This window comes from Camelina sativa, chromosome 15 (assembly GCF_030686135.1).
Source record: "Camelina sativa cultivar CO46 ecotype springtype chromosome 15, ASM3068613v1".
Classification (NCBI taxonomy): Eukaryota; Viridiplantae; Streptophyta; class Magnoliopsida; order Brassicales; family Brassicaceae; genus Camelina; species Camelina sativa.
The window spans coordinates 11590414-11601858 of NC_141894.1; the positions used below are offsets into that span (position 1 = coordinate 11590414).

Below are 11445 nucleotides of genomic sequence, written 5' to 3' on the forward strand. Positions count from 1 at the left end.
ACTAATATATAATGAAAATTAAATTAGTTTACATATATAAGAGATTGAGATCTTACTGATTGATAGTCCGATTTAATATCAATAAATTTAAAATAAACATTAATTATGTATGTTTGTTAGTTTCCTAAATTGTAGGAAAATATATATTATCTTAACTATTATGGTTTATTTCTGGGAGAATTTTTTGATGTTTACATTTATGATTTATTTTATGATTTATTTTTTAAAAAATCCGATAACCCATTATAACATTGCGGATCTTTTTTACCCGAATCCGACTCCCTTAATTTCGGGTTATTTTGTGAAATTGACCCAACCCGGAAGCACTTTTGTACTTCTCTTTTACTTATATAGGGATACTCCATCTGTTTCACAAAGAGTGTCATTCTGGAGATTTTTCTTTGTTTCACAAAGAATATCATTTTACAATTCCAATACATTATTTCATATTTCTAATGCATTTTTTATATTAGATTTCCTAGTTTTATCCTTAATCTATAACTAAATTTACCCATTAAACATTTATTAAATCAAGGTATATATGTATGTTTTAATGTTTTCTTAATTTGTATGAAATGTGTCAAAATGACACTCTTTGTGAAACATAAGAAGTATATGTCAATGATCCAGGTAGCGTCGATAATTTGCTAGTCCAATGTTGTTTAACTAAATAAGTTTAGGAACTTGCCATTAACAACCAACTGTTACTAATTAGTAATTAGCTTGCAAGTCTAGTAGTAGTAGTAGTAGTAAACTTGCATTTAATTTCATTTTATTGACTGGAGGAAAAAAAGAAATGGTCTCATGTTCCAAAGTAGACAATGCTAATTCCCAGAAACATAATTACCAAGGTTCTTGTGGATTTCAATAGAAAGGATTTATGCAAGAAACATCAACATAAAATTCTAAATACAACTCAGCTCGAATACGTTATAGTAACGTTAATTATGCAATACATTACCGTTGAATAGAAGGCAATCTCAACGTCTAATAAGCTAAGTATCATTGTTTTTAGATGGCTCTAGCCTCTAGGGAGTCATAAGATGGCATTGGGTGGTCTATATATACACATTGAAAAATACTTAAGTTCACCCCTAGGGTTGAACCTCTCCATTCACCCCCTCTTCTCTCAGCTAATCAGAATCTTCTATCTAATATTTTATTTAAAAAATAAATCAAAATTAAATTAAAAAGCAAATCAAATTAAGGAAACAAATTCTGTATACTTTTAATTAAGGAAATTTAAATATTGGATTGGTTTAGATTTTTAAAATTAGAATAAAATTATATGTCGGTTTGGGTTTACAAATGAAGTGGTTAGGGTTTAAATTTTACAACTAAAACAAAATTATATGTCGGTTTGGGTTTACAAATGAGGTGGCTAGGGTTTAGATTTTACAATTAGAATGAAATTATATGTCGGTTTGGGTTCACAAATGAGATGGTTAGGGTTTAGATTTTACAAGTAGAACAAAATTATATGTCGGTTTGGGTTCATAAGTGAGATGTTAGGGTTTAGATTTCACAATTAGAACAAAATTATATGTCGGTTTGGGTTCACAAATGATATGGTTAGGGTTTAGATTTTACAAGTAGAACAAAATTTTATATCGGTTTGGATTCACAAATGAGATGGTTAGGGTTTAGATTTTATATATGTCGGTTTGGGTTTATTACAGAGCGGTTTAAATTTTTTTAATTTTAGAATAATATATACATATTTTATTTCCTTATTTTATAAGGGGGTGAAAGGAGAGGTTCACTCGTAGAGGTGAACCAAGTATTGTTCATACACATTCGATAGCCAAAAGTTCAATACTCCCTCCGTTTCACAAAGAGTGTCACTCTGACACTTTTCACACAAATTAAGAAAACATTGAAATATACATATATGCCCTTATTTAATAAGTTTTTAATAGAGTATTTTAGTTATAATTAAGGGTAAAACAAGGAAATCTAAGGTAAAAGATGCATTAGAAATATAAAATAATGCATTGGAATTGTAAAGTGACAATCTTTGTGAAACAAAAAAAATCTCCAAAATGACACTCTTTGTGAAACGGAGGGAGTATTTATTAAACCAACAGACCATAATTAAGTCCGTTACTCCTTTTGAACCAGAGAGGTAGAATATATAATACCTCGATTTACTAAAAATAATGTGCACATAAAAATTTCTATACAGCTGGCAAAAAAAAAAAATTTTCTATACAATTAACATGACTCTCTATATCACCAGAAATAATACTATATAGTATTATCTTGATGCATTATTATAAATTTTAAAAATGTTAAATGTAGTCTCATTTTTCTGACTATGTTTTCTAGAAGAAATATTACCGTCCTCAAAAATTTTATGGCAAATGAAATCATAGAATGGCTTAACTCGTAATCCTAAAATCCTATTTGGCAATTTTGCAGCTCGAAAATTTAAAATCATATAACTTTAATACATAAAAATAAATAAACCGGTAGTTGGTCGCCATGTTACAGACCTCTAGATAGAGACCAATATATATATATATATATATATATATATATATATATTGTTTTTTTTTGTGATTGCCATTGATCAATATTCTCTCTTTCATAATGTAAGATGTTTTGAGAAAAAAAATTATTTCACTTCACAAAATGTTTTACAAATTTTTATGAAGATTTTTGATGTACTATTTATTTTTTAAGTTACATGGTCTTTTAATGATGATTAAATTGTAATTTAACTAATTATTAAATAATATATTTTTATTTTCTATTTAAAAAAAATTCTTACTTTTATTTACAATATTTTATATTTTTTACAATAGAGGGAAGAAACAAACACCATTTGGCTCTTATTGACCTATTGTAAAACTCATTTGGCTCAATAATACTCCCTTTATTTCATGTTAAACATCATTTCAGACTGAAAATTTTGTTTCAAATAAATATCATTTTGTATTTTCAATGTAGATATTTGGTAAATTTTCCAATTTTATCTCTACTAATTTAATGTATTGACCAATAGAAAAAATTATATAATATATTAATAAAGGGTAAAATATAAAATTTAATGATTTTCTTAATATGTGTGAAAAATCCTAAACTGGCACTTAATACGAAACAAAGGGAGTAAAACTTTTCTCATGATTGTTTCAAAATTTCAATTACCAAGAAGGCATGAACTATCGTTATTTATTGTAATCAACCAAAAAAAAGAAACCGATAGCAAATATTGTGAACAGCTTTTTAAAAAGGGTTTTATGCAAAAAAACCTTCCAACTAATTTTTTTTTTGCAAGAAAACCCTCCAGATCTAAAAAATACAAGTCAATTCCTCCAATTCTAAAGTCATCCGCAATACAGCCTTTCCCCTTATCGATGACGTGGTATCTATCTATAACGTTTAAAAACCTAACATTACGTCAAAACAACACCGTTTTTTCTGCTCTTGAAAATGACATAAAGTCTAACATCTCTATTATTTAAAAAGTCTCAAAAACGACAAAGAACATGTTAGATTTTGTGTCGTTTTGAGACTACTATTAGGTTTTTATGCAAAAACGACACAGAACATGTTTGACTTTGTCGTTTTGAGACTTTAAAATGATAGAGATATTCGATTTTGTGTCGTTTCCAAAAGTAGAAAAACGGTGTCGTTTTGACTACTATTAGGTTTTTAAATGGTATAGACGAATGGCACGTCATCGATATGGGGAAGGGTTGCATTGCAGGTGACTTTAGAGTTAGAGATATTGACATGCATTTTCTGACCTGAAGGATTTTTCTTGTAATAAAAATTAGTTAGAGAGTTTTTTTGCACAAAACCATTTTAAAAACGATTAATAGAGTAATTTACATATGTACATCATCAAATACAACCCCACATGCATGTACACACACATTACACATACATTATATATAAAGATACATACACGTGTCAGCATGTCGTTTTGTGTGCAAATGTACATGGAGAAAGTGGAGCAGTTAAGGAGTTTAATTTATAGGTCAAATGTCGTAATTAGAGATATTTTTAAAAAATTATCCTCATTTGGTTTTCTTAATCAAGACTTATCTTTATCTAAACTATCATGTCATGTTAAATGATTTCCTTTGGCACGTATTAAATGCCTTAACCTAAATGATTATTTTTTCGCTTGATCACGCACATCTCAAGACAAAATACCGAGATAATACTAAGAAATAACCATAAATTTGGTTAGATTCCGATTTTCTTTGATTTGGTGTCTCGTATTAATAAGAAGGGTGTATTGAATCAATGACTTTGGAGAATTTTATGAGATTTAGAAAATTTGAAATTTTAATAGATTTTAGGGAAGTTGATATGATTTATGGTAAAAAAATTTCAAATCCCACCTAAAATTATGAGATTTGGATTTCTGTATTTTTAACTAAACAGATCCTTTCAAATCTTCCAGAATCCCTAAAACTTATTAACATCCAAATCCACAAACTGTTTTGAATAACAGTTGATTTTACAGTAGATTTTTAAATTGTCAGTTCAATAACAGTGAATTTCATGAGACTTTTTAAAATTCATGATTGAATAACATAGGATTTGTAACTTTTACACAAATCACTTAAAATGTCAAGTTGAATACACCCTCCTAAGTTTCAGTCTTTGTTATTTTATTATTTAGGTCTACTTTACTTTTTTTTTTTTTTAATGGTTTTAGCATAAAAGTTTCTCACCTCGAAATTACGATTATCCGTCGGTTTTAGGGTTGGGCACAATAAGTATTATAGATCATCCTCATATCAGTTTTGAAAACATAGGTATTCATCGTCGATAAATCGTAGGAAAAAAACTATCATATAAAATTCTTTCCCAGGCCCAAATACCGATGTACTCCCAAAGAAGAAGTCAACTTTCAAAAAACCGGATCTTACATACTCTTTTCTACTAAAAACAGAAATATCCAACGGTTTTTTAATGGCTTTAACCACTGGGTTTCAAAAGTTCGCCGGAGCCATTTCTTCACCGGAATCCATTTTTTCGACTGTGCCTTACATTCCAACCTCTGAATCTCTGAAGGAACTCTCTTCCCACGATATGATATCCATTCCCTCTTCTTACTAAACTTGCGTAACCCTTCTCAACCTGTGTAACCTTACTAGAAAGCTTGTAAACCTATTAAACCTTGCAACCCCCAACCGTATCCTCACTGTGTCGACTACTTTCCTTCTTGTGAAAATTGTATCCTCTCACACCATGTCGAAGAGAATCCCCTATTCCATGAAAGGAAAGGAGATCGATGCGGGTTTTGCTCCACTAACCCGAAGAAGAATCAGAGCTCCGGAACTGGATACCTCGGCTCTGATAGAAACTAATGCCCTCATCCTTATGGGACGCTTAACCAACCCGTCTGCCCAAAGACTCTGGTCTCTATTCCCTTTCCTTGAAAACCGCTGGAACCTGAAAGGCCGAGCAACCGGATCTAACCTCGGTCGTGGCTGTTTCCAGTTTAGCTTTGAGTACGAAGAGGATATGCAAAAAGTTATTAAAAACAGACCTTACCATTTTGACCAATGGATGGTGATTCTCCAAAAATGGGAACCCATTATCTCTGATACTTACCCCTCCACATTACCTTTCTGGATTGAAGTCCAAGGTCTCCCTAATCATTCCTGGCAAGAGGAAATGCTCCAAACCATTGGGGAGGAGATGGAAATTACTAATGAGTCTGCAAAAATAAGAGTATTTGTCGATGGACTCAAACCTATTATTAAGGATACCATCGTGGAGTTCCCAGATGGTAGTGAGACCTTGGTAACCCTTGATTACAAGAATCTCAAAAACCACTGCTCCTTTTGCTACCGCCTTACCCATGAGAGAAAGAACTGTCCGGGTTTACAACATGCAAAGGAAGAGCCCCTGCCAAACCCCCTGTCTCAAAACTCACGGTCTAAGTCAGTTTCTAGAAATTACTACACACCTTGGGATAACTTCAGAGCACCGAGAGAAACGCCGGGTCAGTCAGAGATCAGTGGCCGATAACCTGCCACATCTCGATCCTCTAGGCACAGGGAGATTAAAGCCCATAGAAGGTTACCTGAAAGAACCCATCCCTACCGTGGGCGAGATCTAGTCGAGAGTTCCACTCTCGATCCCACCAATCACGAGACTATTTCGGTCGCTCGAAGCAGAACCTCAAGTGGAGAGAAAGGACCCCCTCTTTGGAGGAACCCCATGTTGAAAGATCAGATTCTTCAAGACCACGTCGTCCTCCACTTGAGAGGGATCAAGTGGATCAGGATCTTGTTACACCCCCACCCCCAGGGCTAACTTTTGGTGGTATAACCCGTGAGCTATTGGAGAAAACCCCGCCTCGTGTTGTACGTTCAAAAGATCATGTAATGAGTGAACTTTGCGAAGTAACGGTGCAATACATAACATGTGTTGATCCTACTGAGAGTGCAGCTAGGAAACAACGAGTTATTCAAGCGGAGGCAAGAAACCTGATGTCTGATATTGCAGATAAAATAATCCAAGCTTCCACTTTCTCGAATCCTGTCCAAGCTCCAAAAACACCCTAGAGCCTCTTAACTTGAATCTTCCAAAGCCCTCGTTAAGCGATCTTAACCCTCTTCCACCGGTTGAATCTGGAGCTACAATTAAGCGAGGAAGAGGAAGACCTCCTCTAGCCAAACCTGCTGCCAAACAAACAATGAAGCTATTAGGAGCAAAAAGTTAAAAGAGAAATTTGGCTAATGGTTCCCCAAAGAAAGCCACTCACCAACGTGTATCTACTTCAAAAAGATCTGTTCCGGGAGATTCAACCACCCACAGACCACCAAAAGGACCCCACAAGAATTCAAATCATTAGGAGCTCCCAGTGGAACCTTTATACCGGCAATGGTAAGGAAAAAGGTAGATTTTCACAGTCCACCAAATCCTCTTCCTTCTTCTGAGCTGGAATTGTTGTGGGTTGGGAAATCCCATAACAAGCCAGCGTATTCGTGAGATACACTCCACCATCTCACCAGATATCTTATTCCTCATGGAAACAAAAAATCCAAACGAATTTGTGGGAAAAATCTTTACAATGGATGCGTTTTCCATCTCATCATCTAGTCTCTCCTCACAGTCCTGGAGGAGGTGGCCTTGCTCTATACTGGAAGATGGATGTTGAGCTAACAATCCTCTGCTCCTGCGCGAACTTCATTGATACCCGGGTAAAATCTGCAGAAAAAACGTTTTATGCCACTTTCCTCTATGGAGAACCAGATAGATCGAAGAGAACGGTCCTTTGGGATCAACTTATTGTGTTAGGCTCCACGAGAGAGGACCCTTGGTTCCTTACGGGGGACTTCAATGACATTACAGAAGCTTCTGAAAAACAAGGTGGCCCGGTGAGACATGAAGGATCTTTCGTGGACATCCACTCCCTTATGTCCTCATGCGACCTCTATGACCTTCGCCATTCAGGGAATTTCATGTCCTGGAGGGGTATGAGACATGAACATCTAGTCCACTGTAGACTAGATAGGGCTATGTCTAATAGCGCCTGGGCAGAGATGTTCCCATTTAGCCACAACACTTATCTGCGTTTTGAGGGGTCGGATCATAGACCACTTCTCACCTGTCTCGACCTCACAAAAAGAAGAGAAAAGGAATTTTTAGGTATGACAGAAGATTAAAAGGCAATGATGAAATTCATGACCTAATCGAAGCTGCTTGGTTGTATAACCAGTGTGAAACGGTTGAGGAGAAGATAACCCGATGTTGTCGTAAAATTATTACCTGGACAAAGTAGAAGCACCACAACAGCCAGAAGGTGATTGAGAAACTTAGACAAAAGCTGGATGATCTAATGTCTGATCAGGAGACGGAAACCTCTGCCATATCCATTGTCAATCTTGCTCTTTTGAAAGCCTACAAAGCAGATGAAGACTTTTGGAAACAAAGAAGCAGAAATCTCTGGCTTGCACTTGGTGATCAAAACTCTGGTTTTTTTCATGCGATCACCAGAGGAAGAACAACAGTGAATAAATTCTCTGTAATAGAGGACGATGATGGCCTACCTCATTATGAAGAAGGGAAGATTTTGTCAGTTATCTCTGAATACTTCACAAAACTCTTTACATCTCACGAAGGTGATCACTCTTCTCTCACCCATGAAGCTATCCAACCCTCTATTTCATCAGTCACAAATGAAGCATTAATACAAATACCAACTTATGAAAAAGTGAAAAAGCCTGCTTCGCAATTCATGCTGATAAGGCACCTGGTCCGGATGGTTTCTCTGCGGGATTTTCCAGTCCCATTGGAGTACCATTGGTGCTCAAGTAGTATCTGAGGTGCAAGCCTTCTTCTCCACTGATGCTCCAATCACAGGCGTGAACCATACACATATAAGATTGATCCCGAAAATACAAAGTCCCAAAGCAATGGTGGACTATAGACCTATTACCCTTTGCTCAGTCTTCTATAAGATTATCTCCAAGCTCCTTTCACGTCGTCTCCAACCTTTTTTACATACAATAATATCCGAGAATCAATCAGCTTTTGTACCTCAGCTGGCCATCACTGACAATGTATTGATCACACATGAAAGCTTACATTACCTTAAAACTTCGGGAGCTAAAGAACGGTGCTACATGGCCGTTGAAATGGACATGAGCAAAGCCTATGATATGCTGGAGTGGGAGTTTGTTCGATCAGTCATGGAAAGGATGGGTTTTCACGAGAAATGGATCTGATGGGTCATGCAGTGAGTGTCAACTGTTTCCTACTCATTCCTTCTTAATGGATTTGCCTAAGGACAGGTTTCTCCGTCAAGAGGAATCAGACAAGGGGATCTTCTCTCCCCTTACCTCTTTATCCTTTGCAGCGAAGTTCTCTCGGGTCTTTCCGCAAAGCTCAGATAGAGGGCACTTTACCGGGTATTCGTGTGGCTTTGGGAAGTCCTCGAGTCAATCATCTCATATTTGCTGATGATACGATGTTCATCTGTAGATCAGACCAACAAAGATGTAAAATATTATTGAGTATCATCCACAAATACGAACAAGCATCTGGACAACTGATAAACAAATCCAGGTCAGCCATTACCTTCTCTGCTCAAACACCAGAGATGGTGAAGGAGAGGGCTCAGCCAATTATGGGGATCCAAAAGGTAGGAGGGTTAGGCAAATACATGGGACTCCCAGAGTTTTTTGGAAAAAGAAAGAAAGATATGTTTAACCTGGTTACTGATCGCATCCGACAAAGAGCTCGGAGTTGGGCTGCAAGACCACTTTCCACTATAGGAAAAGCCACAATGCTAAAATCTGTGCTCTCCTCTATGCCTACTTATACTATGTCCTGCTTCAAAATACCAAGATCTCTCGCTAAGCGTATCCAATCACTTCTAACGAGGTTCTGGTGGGACTCCTCTAAAGAAAATAAGAAGATCAGTTGGGTGGCATGGTCTAAGCTAACAAAAACAAAGAGTGATGGAGGTCTAGGTTTTCGTGATATACCTAACTTTAATGATGCCCTTCTCGCAAAGGTTAGTTGGTGAATCCTGACTAAACCAGACAGTCTACTCGCAAGAGTACTGATGGGGAAGTATTGCCATTCCTCAACCTTCCTGGACTGCTCGGTCTCAAGTTCAGCTTCTCATAGTTGGAGAGGCATCTGCCTTGGCCGAGATCTACTGAAACCTCATCTTGGAAAAGCCATTGGAACGGGAGCGGATACTCTGTTGTGGTACGAACCATGGATTTCTCTCTCAAAGAGAATTGTCCCCATGGGATCACAAACAGAGAATTCTTCTAATATGCAAGTTAGTAGTCTCCTCAATCCCATTTCAAAAACTTGGGATCAAGAGAAGATCAAGCTATTGTTACCAGCATACGAAAAAGAAATCCTTGCTATCAGACCAAGTAAAAAAGGAGCCATTGATTGTCACATTTGGCTACCTACCAACTCAGGAACTTATACGGCAAAGTCAGGCTATTTGGCTGCTTCCAAAACCGATGAAGATATTCCAACCCAAAGACACGCCCCTCCCTCCTTTAACTGGTACAAAGAGGTCTGGAACCTTAAATGTCTCCTGAAGATTAAATTTTCTTATGGAAAGTTATGAATGAAGCCTTACCAGTAGGTGAAAACCTGAAAACCCGAGGAGTGAACCTATCGTGCCCTCATTGTCAACAGGCGGAATCAACCCTCCACCTTCTGTTCCATTGCTCGTTTGCCGTCCAGGTATGGGAGCAAATACCGGTTAAATTCCAATCGTCCCCAGCCAAATCACCAACCTACATATGGGCCTTGAACTAGTTAATGCTGGAATCAATCTATCCCATGTGGGTATTGCGCAGGAGCCCTTGTCCCCCTGGATCCTATGGAATATTTGGGCTACCCGTAATAAAAAGATCTTCAAACAGAAACAGGCTTTACCTCGAGATGTTATCACTCAAGCAGTCATCAATGCTAAGGATTGGATCGCAGCCCAATCGACTCTCCCTCCAGCTGCAGGTCCCCGAAGCGAGCCCCAACCGATAGATCATGGTGTAGATACCATTTCATGTTTTACAGATGCAGCATGGCTAGGTGATTCCCAGGAGGCGGGTTTTGGATGGATCCTGATTGACCACTCCTGACAGTCGGAGACCCCAAACCAAGCAACAGCGACAAACGTAGCCTCCTCGATCTTAGCTGAAGCAATTGCAATCTCTCTGGCGCTCCAACATGCCCTAGATCTGGGCATCAAAAAATTTTCTCTGGCTTCCGATTCACAGATGCTGATCAAAGCCATCACTTCAGAGTCTCCATCAAAGGAGCTCTACGGGATTCTCTATGATATTCTAGAACTATCGGATTTGTTTGATGAAATTTTTTTCTCTTTTGTGAGTCGAACCGACGAGCGGATGAACTGGCTAAATCAGCTCTCCGATCAGTTTGTAACGTACCACTTTCGGTTCCGGTTTAATATAATTAACCCACTTATGTGCTTGACAAAAAAAAAAAAAAAAAGGTATACATCGTCAAAGTAAATAACAAGTACTAGTATAATTTAGATATTTACGATATAAGTTAAATAATACGTAACCAAAAAAATTAGTACCTTGTTTGTTTTATAAGTTACTCGTTCTTGTTATTATTATATATAAAACATACGAAAATAATTTGCAAGTAATTTACAAGTAGCAAATAGAAAGATAAGGGAAATAACTTATAAGTCCATCATTTTTTAACAAAGTACTTCAAATCAAGAATAGTCGTTTTCATCAACGAGTCAAATACAAGTACATTATTACTCGTACAAGTGAAATCAAACAACAAGTATCTCAAAAAAGGGTGAATTACTCAAATGTTACTCATTTTAGGTAATATTACCATAATCTACAAAAAAAACTTTTTTATTACTAGAATTTTTTGGGTATTTTCAAAATACCCAGCGTGCCCCTGTTTTATGTTACAGGAAAAATGTAATTACAAAAATGCCATTGTCACGTT

The 11445-nt window shown here is 36.6% G+C and overlaps 4 protein-coding genes across 4 annotated transcripts; all 4 read left to right on the forward strand.

Moving 5' to 3' along the window:
- The first annotated feature begins 5211 nt into the window (after window positions 1–5211).
- LOC147926509 (uncharacterized protein At4g02000-like) lies at window positions 5212–5997 on the forward strand. The gene has a single exon (XM_087487085.1). It carries the CDS (start codon window positions 5212–5214, stop codon window positions 5995–5997), a length of 786 nt encoding a protein of 261 aa, XP_087343211.1.
- A 1052-nt stretch (window positions 5998–7049) lies between these two features.
- LOC147926510 (uncharacterized) lies at window positions 7050–7640 on the forward strand. The gene has a single exon (XM_087487086.1). It carries the CDS (start codon window positions 7050–7052, stop codon window positions 7638–7640), a length of 591 nt encoding a protein of 196 aa, XP_087343212.1.
- A 960-nt stretch (window positions 7641–8600) lies between these two features.
- Window positions 8601–9505, forward strand: LOC147926511 (uncharacterized). Its single transcript, XM_087487087.1, has 2 exons — window positions 8601–8679; window positions 8769–9505. The coding sequence occupies exons 1-2, from the start codon at window positions 8601–8603 to the stop codon at window positions 9503–9505; spliced, it is 816 nt and encodes a 271-aa protein (XP_087343213.1).
- Window positions 9506–9544: 39 nt separating this feature from the next.
- Window positions 9545–10072, forward strand: LOC147926512 (uncharacterized). Its single transcript, XM_087487088.1, has one exon. The coding sequence runs from the start codon at window positions 9545–9547 to the stop codon at window positions 10070–10072; it is 528 nt and encodes a 175-aa protein (XP_087343214.1).
- The last annotated feature ends 1373 nt before the right edge of the window (window positions 10073–11445 follow it).